Source organism: Mycteria americana, chromosome 1, assembly GCF_035582795.1.
Source record: "Mycteria americana isolate JAX WOST 10 ecotype Jacksonville Zoo and Gardens chromosome 1, USCA_MyAme_1.0, whole genome shotgun sequence".
Lineage (NCBI taxonomy): Eukaryota > Metazoa > Chordata > Aves > Ciconiiformes > Ciconiidae > Mycteria > Mycteria americana.
Genome location: NC_134365.1, coordinates 53,790,544 through 53,810,874, shown reverse-complemented (window position 1 = coordinate 53,810,874; position 20,331 = coordinate 53,790,544). Strand labels below are relative to the sequence as shown.

At 35.5% G+C, this 20,331-nt stretch overlaps 1 protein-coding gene across 9 annotated transcripts in view; it reads left to right on the top strand.

Annotated features, from left to right (window-relative positions):
* BLTP3B (bridge-like lipid transfer protein family member 3B) overlaps positions 1-20,331 on the top strand; it is a 66,076-nt gene that overhangs the window by 11,422 nt on the left and 34,323 nt on the right. For 8 of the 9 annotated variants that reach the window (XR_012775110.1, XR_012775108.1, XR_012775109.1 and 5 more), the window contains 8 exons: positions 6,314-6,476; positions 7,590-7,628; positions 10,786-10,877; positions 12,377-12,566; positions 14,908-15,048; positions 15,613-15,783; positions 17,093-17,273; positions 18,633-18,716. Coding sequence is in view for 5 of the 9 variants with exons in the window: in XM_075497752.1 (XP_075353867.1) it covers positions 6,314-6,476; positions 7,590-7,628; positions 10,786-10,877; positions 12,377-12,566; positions 14,908-15,048; positions 15,613-15,783; positions 17,093-17,273; positions 18,633-18,716 (1,061 nt within the window). In the remaining 4 variants the exon portion in view is untranslated. Of the gene's footprint in view, positions 1-6,313; positions 6,477-7,589; positions 7,629-10,751; positions 10,878-12,376; positions 12,567-14,907; positions 15,049-15,612; positions 15,784-17,092; positions 17,274-18,632; positions 18,717-20,331 lie in introns of those variants that run through there. The other variant, XM_075497779.1, reaches the window with a different exon arrangement.

The window sequence follows — 20,331 nt, the reverse complement described above, 5'->3', positions numbered from 1 at the left end:
TATCACATCCATGCAAAATTTTCATTAATGCCTTACTGTTTCAATACAGGTCAATCACTTGTTGCATCTGTAAAGTCTGTCTTTTGTCTGTCTGCCATTCACTTAATGGCAGCTAAATCTTTAATCCTGTATGACTGTAGTCTGTCTCACCTTTTCTTTTCTCTCCTGTCATACCTGGATCAAGAAGGAAATGCTACTAAGAACTCTTCTGAATGTCATTGTTCTTAATGTTACCGGTATGTAGAGTTGTTTTTTAATTTAGGGAGTCTGTCTTTTTCTCATCTAGGACTTGCTACCATCTAAATAGATGTAAGCATCTTGGTACTTTGGACTTAATTAATGATGTGCTGCCATGGGGAAAAATATAGCAATGCTCCTGAACTAAGTATTTGCAGGTGTTGTTTTGTTTCTGAGACACTGATATTTCTTCTGGCTGCAGGAAAGAAAATACGAGAAAGGAGATTGTTGTGTTGCCTGCAGCATGCTATTTGCTGTGACCTTTTTGTTTTTTTTCTTATTTAAAGCTGGGAAGGATTTAGATTCCCCCTCCCCTTCCCCCAGATCAAACCAGTTATTAAAAATCAGTTTTGATTCATGGTGTTACACCAGATGAGAGGAACTTGCTCCTAACAGTGCACACTCTGGTGATCCCAATGTTTTGTTTCTGTGGCAGATTTGACAAAGAGTTAGTTCTGTTCCTTTTCTATTTAAACATGAAGTCTTAAAATTTGAAGTGGTACAGTGAGCAGAATGATAGTAGACCTCCTTCTCTCTGTTACCTGGAGTTATGGGAAGCCAATATCTTCCTCAGAAACTCTATTGAAAAAAGAATGTTTTTTCTTGCTTCAGAAATCATACAGAGTTCCTTAGTGATCTAATAACATGGTTCAGCCAGGTGAAACAGGAAAAAAACCAGTTACCTTTCGCTCCATTTCTGCTGTTTTATTATTGATACAGTTTTCAGTGCTTGGTAGGCCACACTTCCCTTTTTCAGAGCTGGTTGTTTTGAACCATGCATCTTTTTAAGGAGTTCTAGTTCATAACAAGGAGATAAGCAAAACATGTGGCACATTATGATTTAATAGTCTGTCATGATTATAGCATACATGTAGGGTCAAATTGCTGAAGGAGTTTTCTTTAAAAAGCAGGGGAGGCATATGGTTGAGCCAGGTGGAAGAGACTGTATATTCACTAGATGTGCAAAACAGCTGAGAATCCCATGCCCCAATGTGATCCAGACTTCCGTTATTTCTCTATTAAATCCAGAGGTTGGAGTTTCTGTTGACGAACTTGACAAGGCATCTGGTATTCTCTCCAAACCTTTGTGGAGCGTTGCTCTAAGCTTCATGTGGTCTGTGGCCTTCATTACACAAACCATAAGCTCGTGCTTTTGGAGAAGTGTTTTCCCCTGTCTTCTGTACTGGTTTTGGTTGTTTTTTGTTTCTAGTTTCACTTCTTGGCCATCTGCATGCATGAGCGTCCATTCAGAGCTCCAAGCCTGCGTTGTCACAAACAAAACTTTAGAAAATAAATATTTTGGGCAAGGAAAAAAATGCATCTTCTGTGTGGATTTTTAGTTATTTTAGAGAGAAAAGAACTAAAAGAACTGTTGTGGTCCTGACAGAATACAATGATTGTAACTTATTACTCATATGTATGATTATTACTACTGTGCTGTTATTTTGCAGTCTTTTATGCTTTTCACTAAACTCTTAGTCTGTGCTCTGTAAATTAAAGTTGAACCATCTAACTGCATAGTAGTATTTAGTGCATGCGTGTGTGTGTGTGTATATGTATTTATGTACCCAAGGGAGGTGTGTCAGGCTGCTTGTGATATTGATAACTTCATATTTCTGGATTCTTGCATTTAAAGTGTAAAGTATTTTATAGCATTAATCTACCTTGTAGAACTGAATATTAAAACTGACTTGAAATTCATGCTATCAGATATAGTAGTTCAAACCTCAAATCGTATGTTTTGAGAGAGGAAGGGTAGTTTGTGAAATTGAAACTAAATCCGTGGAAACAGTTTTGCTAAGAATATCTTGTGGTATTAGCAAACCAAGTATGTATTGCCTCAATAACAGTGATGTCTTACTGCCACAGCAAAACAGTGTAACAGAAAGCTTTGGTGAACTCAACCATGCCCTTTATTTCCGTTCCTCTTGCCCTTCCCTTTTACTTTTCTGTTCTGCTTTATTCACGTCTTGTACCGAGTCATGGGTATTAACACTGGGTCTGTTCTCTAGAAACGGAACATCAGTCAAGAGTTCATTGGATGTTGTGCAGGGAAATGGCCCTGTTGTTGAGGCGTCTGCTCCCAGTTTGACCCAGTTTTTAAGGAGTAGTTAACTCGTTCTAAGGAATGAACACCAGGGTAGAAAACAAATTATAAGCAGGGGGGGAGCTGTTTGCTTGTGCCAAGTCAGAGAGAAGAATGTGTGCATATCATGAAATTCGTGACATTGTTAGTTCTGAGTAGTTATATGAAAAGCACATAGAGAATTTTTAAATGGTTTTCCCCGCGCAAAGATTTCTAATCCTGAAACATCATGGCACGATCAAAGATTTCTAATTACTACATATGCAGAATCACATGATTGTACCCTAACTTTACAGGAAGTACCTCTGCTTTACGTAAAAATTGTATCATAAATGTGATAGACTAATAAGTCCTCAAAGTTCAAGCGATTAAGCACTCTAGGTTACAGTACTGAGACACAATAGATCTTTAGATGTAGAGATAACTTGCCAACCTCTAAAGGCGTGCTGCCTCCTCCTTAGATTTTGCCTGGCAATAAATATTAGAAAACATCTCCAACATCAGAATATTTAGAATAATATTAACATTTAATTTAACAATAAAATTAAAAGTTAATAGTATTAAAATATTAAATGGCGGACTTTAGCTGAGTAACAATTTTGTCAGTGATTATTATACCAACTCGTGGCAAGTTCACTAGAACTTGCACTAGACAGACATCAGTGTCTGTGGTACATCTCCCTGACTCTCTGTTGACTGAATGCGAAGCGCGCTAGAAAGAAAAGTCAAAGCACTCTGACTCAGTGGGGCATGTCCTGGTTTGATGTACCATGGGATCCTAGAACAATACCGTTTGGAGAGTTGTGGGTGCCCTAAGGCTTTTTTTAAAAATTTTTAATTAAAAATACTGTTCTTTTTGTCATTTGGCTCTTCTTTTAATTTTATGCATGAAGATCTGAATTCTTGTAAATTCTAACTAATGGGTATGATCACATTGTGTTTTGCAGGGCTAGCTGCCCAAATAGGTCAACTTCTAATTTTTTATTTTTTAAGTTAGAGGCCACTGTATAAAACTAAAAGGTTTTCCTGTTATATCAAGTAGTATGAAATGGTTCTAAAGTGCTGAAAATATCCAACAGATAAACAGAAGTGTATTCTATGGAACAACTGAGTTTAGAAGGAGCAGGGAACTGGCACAGAAACATAAAGTGTTGGCATACTCTGTGGAAAATTGGCTCTGGACAAAGCAGATAGACAAAGCAGATGTGGCTGTATATTATGAAGTTGCTATGGGGTTTGGGGAAACATCACAGTCTCCTCAGCATCCATTCATCAGTCACATTCCAGCTGTGGAAGTGGAATGAAGAGATCTGCTGCTAGAGGTGCCTACACCTGAAATACCTTCTCACAACTCACCTGTTAAGAGTTTCTTTCTGTGACTCTTGAAATGAAGGGTGTAGTCTTACCGGTGGAGGTCATCTTACATTGGTCTGTGCTGAATGAAGCAGCATTCAGAGCATTTTTCCTTTCACTGACTGCAAGAGAGGTAACAAATTCAAAGCAACACTCTCAGAAGATTTAAAAAAATATGTAGAAATGGGGGAAAAATTATGCTCCTTGTTGAGATTGCTTTCCCTGTCCTTCTGCTCCTTGTTGGGAGGGGCTGGCTCCCATTTTATCTGTTTGAAGGATGTCAGAAATAACTCAAGGTTGGCTTTGCTGTCTCCATTCTCCTTCTTAATGGTATTTTGGTGTCTTTCTCGCTGTGAAGTGTGGAAACCCGTTCCTGTAGATCCTCTGGGTTTCAGTGTGATGTGTCTGCAGTTGAGACCAAGATGATGGTTAGATCTGTCTCCAAGTTGAGTGGCATTTCTGGTGTGGCCTAGCAACAGGGAATGCTGAGGGGGATGACTTCCAAAGAGCATGAGTCTCAGGAGACTCTCTGTGTGTGTGTGTGTAATGGCAGAATGTTTTGGCCTTTGCTGTATAAACGTGACTTTAAAATAACACCAATTTGTGATTCTTATATTGACCTTCATCTAGAAGGTCGAGAGAGAGATGTGACTGAAAACATTCAGTGGCTGCTTTTTTTCTTCTAGGAATTTGAATTAGCTGAGTCAGATGAGACTTGTCAGTATGATTTCTGAGATAGGAGGCTTTATATTTTGCAGTTACTGATGGGATGTTTTACTGAGGCAGGTTATTCAGCGCTTCTCATTACTCTTTCTTGTTAAAAGGAACAAAGAAGGGTAACCAGAAAATTAAATTATTTAAAGTCCTTTATTCCCCTCATAATGTTTCTAAATGGAGCATTTAGAAGTACATTAGTTGCCAAGGAAAATATATTTGTCAATAGCCTTATCTTAATATATTTTTTAGTACTGAAATTATTAAAGTATATTATTCATGAATTAAAGCTCATTCCTTCTGGTTAATTTATGCCTTGTAAGCAATACAGAAACAACTGCAACACTTATTTCATAAGAAATGTGTCTAGTATTATTTGTAAATACATCTTGAATAATTGCAGACTTGGTATAGTAAAAAAAAAAAAAATTAACTGAATTTTTAATTCTGAACAAGCTTCTTCCCCTGTGCACCTCCACCCCCAGATGTCTTGATCTTTGAGTGTTCCTCTTCATGATTAAACTGACAGGAGATGAAACTCTGTAAGTTTATGATGTCTGGCTGAATGTTTCATAGGAGCGGTAAAATGGATGTTTGCATTTTGTCAGGCTAGGTAAATGCATTTCCAAAGCTTACCATCACAAGAATGCAGTAAAGCAGCTGGACTGAGAAAATGCCTGCCATGTTTCAAGCCACACTTGGAAACTGTTAAGAGGAAAAGCTTGCCACCCTCTTCACCTTCTTCCACCATCTCCTCCTGAGTATCTGACTTATTAAAGACCTTGGTTAGAAATTGGTCTCTTGAATGGGCAGGAAATGTTGGAGTTGCACCTCCTGGGGCGTTGCTTCAAGGCAATGTTCTGTCCTTGTGGACAGACAAACCCCTTTGCTCTCTGCCTGCAGGATATCAGTGCGGGGAGATTTCAGTGGGAAAAGTCACAAAGCGTAATGCAAACAGTAGTATTTTCTACTACCTGATCTTGTAAAATTAGACCCAATTCATGCACAGAAACAATTTTTCCATGGCAGAATGCAAGTGTGGTTAAGTATAGCCTATTCTTCAGCTTGTGGTAGATATAATGCTACAGCTGTTGATGTGAGGGTAGAGTACCCATGATTTTTGTCATGTTATCACACAAGGATGTGAACCATTTGACACAGTCACATAGATTGTTCTATTATATCAGCAAATCATAGCGTCTTTGAAGTATAATGAAATTTATTGCATATGTACTCTTTTAAATAGTTACATTTTTTTTAGCCCTTGTATGTCAGATTGACCTTTCAAGTTTTCATCCAATATTTTTATACAACATGCTGCTATGTATGTGTAAATATGTGTGTATGTATATTTCTAACTTATGTTATTAAATTCTATGATTAGCCCTATTAAATGTTTAATTAAAACTTTTCATTTCAAGATTTTAACTGTAAATATATATAGAAAGGTACTATTTATAAGGAGTAGCTTTTTGTTACTCCCCCTGAGTGAATTCTAAGCCAATCCTGCTTGCTCTAAGAATGACAGTGTAAGTTGTAGAGTTTTTGGATTTCTGTTTTTTCCTCCTTTTGAAAAACTAAAGAAGAGTGAAATAGATTCACTTCTACCTTACATAGTTTAAAATAAATAGTTAAATACTTTGAATCAAGGATTTGTTATTCTGGGTGATGGACAAATTAGAAGATACCTCATAATATATTTAATTTTGTTTATGTATTTGTAAATTGAGTTAATGAGATGCAAAAATTTAGAGGGACAAAGCAATTCCATGGTACCATTTCTTTTCACGGTGAAATTGTACCTAGGAATCTAAGAGGATTTCCTCACCCCAAGACCATTGCTTTAAGTTAAATTGTCAGCTATACGTGGGACAGCTCTGATCGCTTCATATGCATTTACTTAAAGTATGTGTTTGTTTTTAGGTTCACCAAAAATCTGTCACCTGACAAGATCAACCTGAGCACATTAAAGGGGGAAGGTCAGCTGACCAATTTAGAGCTGGATCAAGAGGTGCTTCAGAACATGCTGGATCTTCCAACATGGCTTGCTATAAACAAGGTCTTTTGCAATAAAGCATCCATTAGGGTGAGTATTTTATTGTGCCGGAATGGTAATTAGCCAAATCTTTCTTTTTTTTTTTTCCTTCTGTCTCTGTAAACTTTCAAGTAACTTTGTATTAATAGAAAATTGTGATGAGTGTTTGATAAAATTTTAGAGAAAAACAAAGATGTTACCAGCAATAATTTCTTACTGATTTTTGTTTCTCATGTGATGACATGAAATACATATGGAAATGATGAAAATAAGCAATGATTCTTTTAATTTTTTTTTTCTTTCTGAGTAGAATTTATTCCTGCGTGTTCTGAAATAGGAGTAGAGATAAAAGCTTGTATTTGCCCACGGTAATTAGTCTACAATAATTATTTATTATTCTGGGGTTTTTTTATGTGTTATTTCTTCTCTTTATCCCTCTCTTCCTATTGCTTTCACTCTTGTTCCTTTCCTATTTCCAAAAATATCTTTCCGAGGGATTCTGGTCTCTGTGGGAAATGTGTAAACACTCTAAAATTAGTAGTTGTTGCTTTTTGGCTTCAATTCTTAGCAGCCACAAGGACCAATGTATATCATCTCTCCTAGATTATACTGATATGTGAGTAAGAAATGAAGCTGTGGCTTGTTTTTGACAGAAGTTATGATCTGGTCAAACTTTGGCACCTCTTCAGTCTATTGGTTTTTTTTCTTTCCACCCCCCCACCCCCCCCCTAATGGGGATTGTCCTGATTTTTCTGAATGCAGTGAACTTTATGCTTTGTTGCAGGCATCCAATTACTTGTAGGCCAACATAGCAAATGTGGATTTTCTTTCCTTTTAAAGGAAAGAATGTGGAAGACAGCATTGCTTTTTCTGGTGCTTGACAACTCTCTATTAAAGAGACAGATTCTATTTTGTTTGTCTGTTTTCTGCTCAGTGATAAGTAGGTTTTGAAGTTCTGTTTTTAACACCTAAAATAAATTTATGTGTGTGCATAAATTTACTATACAGTATTTTCAGATAAGCTTGATATTTTGAAAGTAATATTATTCTGAGTTCAGGAGTTACAAATGTAATTTGTATACGTAAAACACATTCTAAACAAATGCTTTATTTTACTGTATTTTTAATGTTTACTTTCCTTTAGAATAATGTTTTCCCTTGCAGATACCATGGACAAAATTGAAAACACATCCCATCTCTTTGGTGAGTTCTGAGATCAACTGCTAAATATGTTCTGTGTAGCAGAATTTATCTCAAATATTTATATAGTTCTCTGACTTGGCTGGTAGAAATAACTGAAACATTAACAGGTCTTTACTAAGTGTGCTCTGGGTAGTGGCAGATCAAGACAAAATGCCTTAATGTTTTTGTTGGTTGGTTTGTTTTCTTAATCTATGGCTTTGGGTGTCATCACTATGTTTGACTGTTAGTTAATTTGTTAAGTTCTTCAGTGATTCCATCTTAATTTGGGTTCACCTGAAAGGTAGTTATTTGTCCAACTAACCCTTTTACAAGTTCCTGCTTTTCTTTTGGAGCTGTTTTTTCTAAGGACTTTTCTATTCTACATCTGTACTCTACCCAATGATCTCAGTTGTAGCAGGTTTGATACACATAACATAACACTTACAGGGTTTCTGTAACAGCCTAGGATTCAGCCTGGGTATAAGTAGGATGTAAAATGTGTAAATAGGACTCAACAACAGTTAGAAGTAATGCTAATACTTGCATTTGTTTAATTTTGTTCTTTATTTTTAAGTATACTGAGAAATGTGGTAACACCAGAAGTGATTTGCTTGATGATGGCTAAACTTTCTTAATTGTGTTTACTTAGGAATGAATATCCCTTTAACTGTCATGCTTCCCAGTCTTGCAGTGAATTCCTGAATGTGCTTGTAATTCCTTAGTTCTGAGTCAGACTTGGGAAAGACATGTTGTTTTAAATACTTGATGCATTTGCTGGTGACTCAGTTGTAATGTACTAATGTCTATACCACTTCTTCCTGACACATGAGCTTAAAGTGTGGTAATGCCGAGGTGGCATGATTCAACCTCTTGACTGTAAGATGCAAGTGCCAAATTAGGGAATCAGTTTAAGCCATGCTATTCTTAAAGATTACATACTTTGGCCTATGGTAGCAAGGCCTGATTGTTTGCTTTGCTCCTACTGAATTTATATTAGCAATCTTTTGAGGCTAAGATAACTTTCAAGGTCACCTTTTTTACATAAAGTTTTCCTTGAACAAGTGCATTAAATTGATAACAAATGTTCACTCTTCAGTGGTAAACTGTACAGCAGCCTTTTTGACTTCTAAAAGGAGGTGAATTCAATGGCCTAAATGTCCAACTTCAGCCCTTTAATACATCACTGAACTTGCGCTATTTTGGTGGGGATGTTTTTGCTACTGAGAATTCGATTACATTGGAATAGCATCCTCTGTTTGCATAGCTTAGGAGGTAACTAGAACCAATAGTCTAGCCAAAGGTACTTTGATTAAGCTGAGTTGCCCTTTGTGAATATCCATCTGTTAACATAGTGGCAAATACTAAGTTATCTTTGCTCATAATCGATTTCTGCTTCTATATGATAAACAATATAATTTTGAGGAGTGCTTTGGGGATCCAGGGATGCTATGCAGCAGTTTTTCCTCTATCAAAGTACGGTAGCTGCCAGTGAGAAAAGAATAGACAGATACCTATATCCAGGTGTTCTTTGTTAAGTCCTATTTATATTACACAGTCTCCTTAAATCACTGCCCTACTGTTCTTTGCACTAGTCATGTAGTGAAGGAAATTGTCCCAAAAGTCTTAATTTTAGAAACCTTGAAAGAGTGGTCAAACATGCAAAAAAGTTAGGGTAACCAGCAGAAATCTTGGCTTCCCCCGACCATCCTCAAACTAAGGGATTGGTTTTTTCCTTGTTGTTTTTTATTCTGTTGTGATTTTGCAAGGCAAGTTATTCATTGAGACAGCTGAGAAAATAATCCAAATCTACTGGTAACAGCTAACACTTCCCTTTAAGCATCAAAATTTAGTGAAATATAAATAAATCCAGAGTAGAGAGTTTATTAATTTCTAGGTAGTAGTCAGAGCATTTCAGGGATAAGAGTAGCACAGAAAAATGTTTGTGGAGCAAGTGGATTATGAAGACAGGCACAATTAACACAATATGATAATAAAGTCCAGGAGATAGGGCAGGTTGAATCATGAAAAATCTGAAATTGAGGACAAAGCTTTTTAGTAGGGTTTGTCTGACCTAAGAGAGGGTAAATGGAGGAATTCAGAAGGGGTGGTATAAAGCCAGAACTAGACAGGGAAGTAATATTAGCTGTTGTGTTTTGAATGAGCTTCCAATGGGACAAGATTTCAGAACTGTAAGCCTTAAATTAAGAGCCTTCCTAGGTTGTATGATAAATTTAGGTTACAAACATTGTAATGTAAATTAGGAGATTCTTGGATTTATTCAGTTGCTGGGAATAAGGTTTTGCATTTGGTTTGTTCCCATTCTGTTCACCCCCCTGTTAGTATGCATTATTTATAATGTGTGTTATAGTTCTGCTATTTAAATATAGACTTCATTTAAAGGAGGATTGAGGTGTCTCATTCCCTTAATTCCCAGCTCCTTTTGTAAGGGTCCCACCTCAAGTACAAAGAATACAATAATAGCATACAATTTTACTATGATCTGATGTGTCGCAAATTATATTAGAATATCTCTTTTTAGAAATTACTTGTTTTACTAGATGTACTGAAGATTCATACACACACACAGTGTATACACACTCGTGTATATGTTATATATGTATATATTTTATATATATATAGTCAGATTTTGTTTTAAAGATGCAGCACAAAATTTCATGAATTTTGCAGCACAAAAATACCATGAATTTTAGTGGACTAGTTTCAAATATTTTCCATTAAATTTTCTGAACTTACTGAACCATTTAGAAAACTTGGGAGGTATTAAGTATGTCACTGAAAGAACAACCATGTAAGAAAAAAACCCAGATGAGTACACATTAAATCATGCCCTTTTCAAAATCCAATTTTTGAAAATGTGTGTGATAGATAAATAATACTCAGGGATCAAGAATTCTGTAATCTAATATTTGACTGGGAAGGTCTGTTAAAATTCACAAAATTTAAAAATTTATATGAACAACTTTTAAAAAGGATAATTTTGGTACGTTACAAAAGCTTACGGGAAAATTGTCATGGTAAGAAATGTTTTATGCCTATTTTGGAAAAAGTTCTCAAGTGATTTTTTTTTTTTTGGGTTGTTTTTTTGTTCTTCATGTGTCATCTGTTTACTTTGTTACCTCTTAGGTCTCCAATTTTTTGTTTTGTTTTGTTTTTCAAGTCCTTGGATAAAGTTGTAATGGAAATGAGCACGTGTGAAGAACCACGTGCCCCTAATGGACCCTCTCCTATAGCAACTGCATCCGGGCAGAGGTCAGTGATGATACTTAAGTGTAATTGATCCAAAAAAGTTTAAATGACTCATTTTGAATTGGTATAAAACAGTTAGATCCCCTGCAAATTTCCAGAAGTATATAGGGTTGCAGCTTGCCATTTCTATCTCTCCAAAATTTTGTTTTATTACTTGTGGGTGGAGTTACATATGTATAGTGATATGGAACTGGAAAGAACATCTGAACTATGTGTGGAGCTTCCTAGGCATGTTTCATATGGGTGCAACTACTGCATCAAAAATTTACCAAGTTTAGTATTAAGTTTTTTGAAAATTAAAGATATCTTGCCTTCAGCCTATTTGGAATAGATATATAATGTTGGGGTGGGTTTTTGTAACATTTTTATTTTTCCTTTGTTTGGTCTAAAAAACAGTATTAAGGGCTACTTGTTAGTGTGATGTTTTAAAGTTCTATTTCCTTTATTGTATCAGTCAAATCTTACTGAAAGATTTCATGCACACTGTATAGCCCAAAAGTCAAGTAATTTGGTGGGACAATATAGCATTACATCAGTGATTTCCACACCCCGCACCGTCCAATCATTTCCTTTTTATGGACCCAGAACATTTTTCAGTGGACATAGGGACCCATATACAGAGAAACAAATTTGATGATACAATTGCTTTTCTTATTTTAACTTCTGCATAATATGTAGAAGTAGTCCATGGGCCTCTACGTCTCCTAGGGTACGGCTTCAAAATCATTGCCGTAGAGATTCTGTGTAGGATGAAAGTTATAAAAAGGAAAAGGAATGACAAACCACATAAACTGTACTTTTAAAACAAGCAGGAAAAAAAACCCCAAAGGCAAAACATTTTAGATCTTAAAAGAACGTTTAAAATACAATTTTTCATTCACTAAACTAAGACATTCAGAACGCATAAGATTTTTATTAAAAAATTAATTGCAACTGCTTTATCTTTTTTAATACTAGAATGCATGTTGATTCAGTATAGAAATGTAACCACCATTTAGGATGCCTTTCTTTTATAGAATGAAACAAAGTAAATACTTTATACTATTTTGCATATATGAAAGATAATAGTTTTAATGGGTGGAATAATTTAGCTTATAGAGGTAAATACTAACCAGATTGGAATTGTCAAATCATTTGACATGAATTAGTCCTTACGTATACATAAATAAGAGTAACATTTCTACTTAATGCTGTAGACTGTTATCCTTTTTTTATATATATACATTTATGTATGTATAAAATATTTATCATGGGAAAATTGCATTAATTGTTATGCTTCATGGAGATTGATCTTGGTCCAAAATATGTTCTTTAATGACTGTTTTGAGATTAGGATCTTAGGGTGGAAATTATTGTAAACTAGATCAAGTATAGTTAACAAAAATTCATAACTGGAGAATACATTAGGAACTTATGGTTTGTTTCATGTTGTATTTCAGCTGTTTTAATTTTGTGCCCTTTCATTAGGTGTGTATTTAATATGTTGGCATTTCACTTTTTAGTGAATATGGCTTTGCTGAAAAAGTGGTAGAAGGCATCTCGGTTTCTGTGAACTCCATTATAATAAGGATTGGCGCAAAAGCCTTTAATGCTTCGTTTGAACTTTCCCAGCTGAGAATATATAGTGTAAATGCAAACTGGGAACATGCTGACCTCAGATTTACCAGAATACAAGAAGCTCAACGTGGAGAGGTAAATACTGTCTTTGCTAACTTTTTTCCTTGTTTTTGTGGTAGAGGAGGAGGAAGTTGAATTGCAACCTTATACAGTCTAGGAAACATGCCATTACTGGGAATGGAGACATTCTGTGCTCAGTAATTTCAGCTGTCTTCTAGGAACACAAGGATGTAAAAAAGGTGGATGTGAGTCAGATCAAATGTCATGTCTCTAGCAGTGGCCAAAGGGGTTGCTTAGGGGAGAGTGAAAACCAGGGCAAGCATATGTACTGTTCCCCTCTTACGTTCTCCAAGCTTGTTACTATTTTAAAATGCAAACTAGACCAGACTTGAACAGTACTGAAGAAAGAAGAATGATATATTAAATGTGGAAGGATAACGTGTTGTGCTAATTTTTATTATTATTTTTATTATTTTTAAAGCTTTAACTGGTTATTTATTTGCTTGTGAGGGTTTGCTAATAAGAATTTTTTTTTCTTTAAGCAGTTTTAACTGAATTCTAGTAAAATTCCTATGCAAGAATTGAATACTTTTCTTGGAATAACTAAATTATATGTATACAAAAAAGTAATACCAGTAAAGTGCATTCTTTTCTACTGCCTGGGAGAACTTAACATGGGAATCCTGGACTGGCGTACGCCATTGTTTTGCTTTCTCCCTTGTAATCAAACTAAAATGCATACTGAGTGCAAGGTTGATTCTAAATATTGTATGTTGTATTGAGACTTATTTTAGCATGCATCTGGCCTTGGATAAATAGGTGTTTCAAATTTTGCCCATGTTTGCCCATTTAGAGACAATTATTCTGGAACAAACAGAGTTTCCTCAGAGTTAAGGAGTCTGGTAGTTGCTGTTTATGTAGGGAAAGAAACCCCAAGAGTATGTTAGTTAATACCACAAAAATAACGAGTGAAAACTGTTTTTCTGACAGTTTGTCTTTCTTGCAACTTATCTATATGCTAATGCTCATGTGTTAATGAAGTCTAAAGAGGAACAATTACAGTTTGACTAGATGGAATTTTGTATTGCCATATTTTTTGATTTTGTGCTTTTTAGGAAGAATTTGATTCTGAATAGTCACCCCATACGCAACAGAAGTTTCCTTAGGGAGTGTTCCTTTTAGTGCAATGAATTCTGGAAACACAAATTTCTAGAAACTCTAGTGGATGATTTGTTAGCAGTAAATTGCATGAAAAGGTGAAAAAACCAAAGCTGACACTGTACTATAAAGATAACTTGTGCTAAACTACATTTTAGGGAAGTAAGCTTTTAGCTTTGCACTGTAGCACTGTACTACTCTTACCATAGTAAGGAATCTCCTTAGAATTTTTTTAGAAGCTTCCATTCACGCTGCATCTCCTGGATGAGGAGTGTAGGTACTCTGCTTTTCTTCAAATAGTATTTTTCAGGCTGCTTTGCACTGTGCCTTTCCATCTTGTTCACTTCATTGTGTGTGCCTTCTTCCCAGACACATCAGGTATGTTTTACTTAAGTCTGTGCTTATATTCGCAGGACATAAGCTGTACAGGTTTCAAATTGACAAGGGGAGAATGACAGCTGAAAAATAAGACACATACCAAACAAACTCTTCCCTCTTCCACTTTCCCTATGGCTGATCTTTTTTTTTTCTTCAGAGAGCAATGTAGGAAGGAGTTTTGGGGAAACTAGAATTAACGTTTTTTCCTCTTGATGTCCTGTTCATTTGATGTTCTCCATGCTGTTGCTGCTGGACAATCACTCATTTTCCGATATTTGATTTTCAATATCCAGCTGTACTTACTGCTCTTGTATCATTATTCTAAAATTTGCTTGCTGTGGCTTCTGGAAATCCGTGTAATGGATTCAAAGCTTGTGGGGTCTATATGGCATACAATGTACTCAATGTTTAACTTTCTCTTTTAATTGAAGTAAAGCACTCCAAAAACCTCTCCCATCCCGTAGCTTTGCTTCCCTCCCCCCTCTTTTCCTATATACTAGCATTTAGTATTTTGAAACTAAACTACACAATCTTCTTTTTTTCCTCTACCAAAAGCAACCTAGTACGCAGTAATTGTGACCTTTATTTTCTTCTGAATATTCTAAATGCTGCTTGTTACTTCTGCCTGCTTGGAACTAGCTTAACACTTCTGTGACATTCTGGAGGTAGAGAGAAGGATCAGGGCTTTACTTCCTGACACCTGTAAGTGGAATAACAAGTGACTTGTATTTGTTCTGTTCATACGGCTCTGCGTGAAGGATACATGTGAGTGTGTGTGTATATGTACAGATATATACATACACATGTGCACATGCTTAGGCGCATGTAAGCTGTCATATTGCATGAAGGTGTTTTTCTCTTTTTTTTGCTCTCTTTAAAGGTTTTGACTTTTAAAGAAATCAACTGGCAGATGATCAGAATAGAAGCAGATGCAATCCAGAGTTCTAAGCATGAAATCATGAGTGCTCCAGTTCGACTGATTACTAACCAATCAAAAATTAGGGTCACGCTTAAAAGAAGGGTAATTTGAAAAGTTTGAAATCTTTTATTATTTTATGAATTCATTTTTAACTCATGCTCTTAATGCATATGTGCACATAGTAAAGGTTTTTAATTTAGGCCATATAAAATGTAGAATTCCCTGAATGAAATTTTTAATAACACATAATCGGTAAGACCGTATAGTTTACAAGAAGTACTGCAGGCAGAATTTGAAGGTGAAGACCTTGCACAGGTCCTACTAATGAAATAATTTGATCTGCAGAGCTTTGTTTATGATGATGCATGTTGTCTTACCTCTCTAGATTCAGGCAATATTTACATTACTTACATTTAGAGAAATACATCAGTTTAATATCCAATGCATGCCAAACAAATGAAAAGTAAAGCATAAATATACTATATCCTAGGTAATTTTTAGTTGAGAGGAATACAATTTAAAATAAAAAATGTTTGTTATTTATATGGAAGAAATTTGCTTTTTGGGAAGGGTGGTATTGCATTCCACTCCCCCCCCTTCTATTTAATATAAGAAATGTAAGTATTTAATGGACCCATTTGACTTGTTTAAAATTTTATTCTACAGTTAAAGGATTGTAATGTAGTGGCATCAAAACTGGTTCTGATTCTGGATGATTTGTTGTGGGTTTTGACTGATTCCCAGTTGAAGGCCATGGTGCAGTATGCCAAATCGCTTAGTGAAGCCATAGAGAAATCAACAGAACAGAGAAAAAGCTTGGCTTCTGAAACAGCACAGGTATGATAATTGATTGTCTCACTGTATCATTATCAGAAGTTCTAAAATACAACACATTGTGGTTAGTTGTGTTAATTTATTTTAGAGACTGTTCAGTTACTCATTTTCATTCAGCTGTATCTTAAATTACATTGGGAATTAATCACAGTAGTATAAAATAGACTTTATTTTACAAGATTTTGTGTATTGATTTAATTTCAGGAAAGAAAAAAGTTGTATTTCTTTATCCATGTACAGAGTATTTAGACTTCTGTATTTACTTAACAGTTGGTTAACTGTTTAGTAAATTTGCTCTCCAGATATTTTCTGGTTATGAATTAAAAAAAAAAAAAAAGAAGACATGCTAAGGTAACCTTAATGTGTGGATAGATATGCTTTTCTATAATGATTTAAAGTGCTTGTCCAGTTTGCTTTCATGGTACTGGAAAATTAGCTTTTAGTAAGAGTTTTCCTTCATGCAGCTCTCTTGTTGGAATAGATAGTGAAAAATAATTCTACTTCTAACATATTTCTGCTGGCATAGATGTGATATTGATGCTGCATGTAAGATAGTCTTATGTAAATCTTGGTCTTCTTTCAGTGCGTACAGCAGACTAGACTAGCTGGGCTTTGTGGGTGTTGGGGGGAGGGACCTCTCCTTGTCGGTGAAGAAGCAGCACAAATACACTGATAAAAGATAGTACATTAAAAATAAAACATAATTTATTACTAAGACTGATTGAGTAACATCATTTGTATAGAATCTCTTACAATAAAGCTAGTGTACTGTAACGGAGAGTTCAGTTCTTGTGGTGGTCCTGATGACTTACGATGTGATTTGATGGTTTAGCTACAGTAATCAATGGTTAGCTGTTACTGAGCAGGGACGTCCTGATTCTTCAGTTCCCTGTACTTGCATCTCACCAATTCCCTGGTGCTGGCACCGGTTCACGTTTGACCCTGTTGTGATGTAGTTTGGGGAACTAAACTGGCAGAAACGAGCCTAACAAAAAATTGATAGTTTTCCAAACAGCTTGCAATGAAAGTTAGAAAAATACCAGCGCTGCAAGTGACGGGGTGTAAAGAAGTGTATGGGAAGGGGAGAATGGGGGATGCACTGGCATTGCCTCTTTGTGACACCTAGCCATTAGCTCAACTTAGCTTTATTCTAAAACAGCACACTTAAATCTTAGTAACGATCCAAGGTGAATGCATATGGTACAGATTTTTCCTTATTTCAAAGGCCTGTTTTGAGTAAGTAAAAGGGGATAGTTATGCTTGAAAGGAAGGATAAACTTTATAAATCAATATGACTAAATATTTTTTTCAGAGCTCTGCCCCTGCACCCAGCTCTCAGCAGGTGAAGGCGCACCAGACAACAGTAGCACCTGATCAAAACGATGCAATAGTAAAATTGTTTAATGATTTTGATGTTAAGGAAACTTCTCATCACTTAGTAATTTCCCATTTGGACCTACATATATGTGATGATATCCATTCTAAAGAAAAAGGTAACTTTTTTTTTTTTTAAAGTAACATGCCTGTGAAACATCATTATCTTTAGAAGACATTTTGAGGAATACAATAATGTTAATCAAGAGTCTGTCTTTATTTTAGAGGAATATTCAGAATTGTCTTCACTGTCTGTAGATACATTTAAAATTAGCTAGATGGCTCTATCAGGACAACATTTCATTATTAAATGTAATTCTTTTAGAATAAATGCAATAAAAACTGCTAAGAATGCTAGTGGCTTCGGTGCTTTTCCTGTCTTCTAGAAACTGATTCTGTCTAGTCTGGTTATTGCTGGTTTTTTCTTTTATATTGTAAGTTAACTGAGTTATGAAGAATGCAGTGGCAACATTACTGTGGCATGAAAGGGTCACTATCCAATCTGCTTCTGTAATACTCGTATAAAATACAGACTAATAAAAGAGCAGTCCTCTTTGTGTTACTAATTTAGAATTTGGTATGCTCTGCAGCACATAGAATGGAACAAGTCTTCTGTGGCCTTATAATTTTGTGTGTAATACTTGTACTTTTTTTTTTTTTTTAAATGAAAGGCTACTGCATATAGCCATATTTAGAATCAGAAAAAAAAGAAGACAAATGACACTTCTTTCATGCCTTTTAAAGATGATCAGAAGAAAATACCCTATCAGTGTATATCCAAGGAGCTGGCTAGTCACTGAAAAATTTATAGAGGCATACAAGGTCTGCTGAAGAAAAGAGTTTGAAAAAATTAGGTTTTAGCGAATGTATTTCCTTGATTAGGGAAAAGACACTTGCAGAGTATAAGGTTCACTGGCTAGAGATGTATTTCCTTGTGGTGGTCCTGTGTATCTACTGCAGTTGGGATTTATCATTCTTAGTGAGATCTCTTTATTTTTGTCCATGAAGTTTAAATTTAGCAGTGGAAAAATCAGAACAGAGGACTCTCAGAAGACTACTTCACTGCAATAATATTTGTCAAATAAAATAAAACAAATTATATTTACAATATTCGTGAAAGTAAATGTTAACTTTGAATGACTGATCATAATCATATATTCAGTGTGAAAAGTTTTGTTTCAGAAAAACTGCAGTAATTATGTGTTCAAAGAATTGTCTTTACTTTTTAATAGCATTTAAAACAATATGCAATTTGTTAGTAGTGACCGAGTACAGAACACTGAGTTCTACAAGCTGATCTTTAAAAACCAGTGAAGACTACCTGAATGAAAATTTTGAGGGAAGATAATGAGGTTGTAAGGAGAGCCAGTAAAGGGGAGGAAGAAGTAGCTATTAGGTGTTTAAAGGAATGCAGCAACATGAGAACTAACATGCTTAAATACAATGTCTGCAGAGCTGAGCATTGTTTTATTTCACAGACTCGAATAGACGTGTTACAGGAGGGGCCATGCAGCTTTCCTTCAGCTATTTAACAGTGGACTATTATCCATTTCACAAAGCAGGTATGAGAGTGAGCGTTTTGTGAATTACCTGTGAATGTAACCATCTTGCTTGAATACTAAAAAATTTGTTTCTGTGTGTGTATATGTATACAGCTTGGATAATAATGTTCTAAGCATTTGAAATACACACCTTTTTATTTCCTTCTATATGCAAAAACAAACAACAAAAGCAACAACCTGGGAACCAATTTAATTTATGTGAATGAGCTATTTTAGGCCAAATACTTTTCCTTTTCACCATTCTGTTTGGTCAACAAAACGGTGTTTATGCATTTCTGACATGAAAAGAATTGTGTGTTGACAGAGGAAGGCAGTATGGCAGATTGAGAACTCACTAATTGGATATTTGCAAGAGTCAATCTGCTAGATTGTTTTCCATATAGAAGTCTATCATTTTACGTCCATTTCCAAGCAATGTTTTGTTTTTTATTTTGCTAAACAAGAATCCCAGTGTGTAGAGGTTCAATTGTATAGCCTTTTGTTAAGGAATTGTTATTAAACAGATGTTAGCAATTTCCAAAGAAGTGTTTCTTACAAATCATTTCTAGTAAACATGTTTTTCAGAAATCTAAAAAATCTAGAAGAGCCAAAATAAGTTTGCTGTTGAATTTGAGATCAAAGGCAATCCAGTACAGTGGAGGGGCTTTTAGTTGTTGTTGGTGGGGTGTGCTTTGTTTTGCTTTTTACTAACACAGACCAGTCATTTTGGAGTGATTATCCACATACGTTAAAGATGTGAATTAGCCGTAGCTTGCCTCATGTCCTTCTTGTCACTCATGGTTGCAGATGGAATCCTGTAATGTAAATCTATTTCATTCATAAGTAGTAAGTATAGGTTTTGCCCCTTAAAAGATGTAATTTAGCATAGGTCAAATAAACATACACAGAACAGAATATGCTTAAGAAAAACAGTATTCTTTCTTTGCTATAGATTGGCCTAATATGGTTTGAAATTTGTGATATTGGTTTCCTGTCCTATAAAAGTGGGACCTTAGGTTACAGAGGTTTAACACACACCTGTCTTGTGACCCGGCTATGTTTTTCATTTACCGTCACTTCTGATTCCTGCTATGCCAAAGTGAGGGTCTATGGACCTATCTATGATGTCTGTGAGCTCTCCTCAGAGAAAATGTAGAGAACCAGGGAAATAAATAGATTGGTTCTTTTGGAAGGATTCTTAGCCAGATTGAACCATGCACTGTAGGCTCTTGGATGGGCATGTTAGAAGCTCACTGAGAATGCTTTTAGGTAATGGCTACATGGGACATAACTCCCACTACATGAAACCAGAGATGGAAAAGATCATCTGCAGAGCAAAGGTGGTGCCTCTAAAGGTAGTGTTCTCCTGCAGTCTTAAATAGTGTTCTGTACAAGTATGTTTAAGTAACAGAAATCCAGGTCTCACTAATAAGCTATTACAAAAAAACTGCCAGAGGTGGTGGTGTTTGATCCAATAGGGTGTATGTGTGGAGGGGAGGGAACATGCCAGAAAGTTTGTTTTTTGTTTGTTTTTGTTTTTGTTTTTCTCCACTTTAAGAGGTTGTCATCTTCTCACTGTTTTAGAAGAGTGTGGCAATTCTATGGGCAAGCTATCGTCACAGAGGGGAGCATCCCT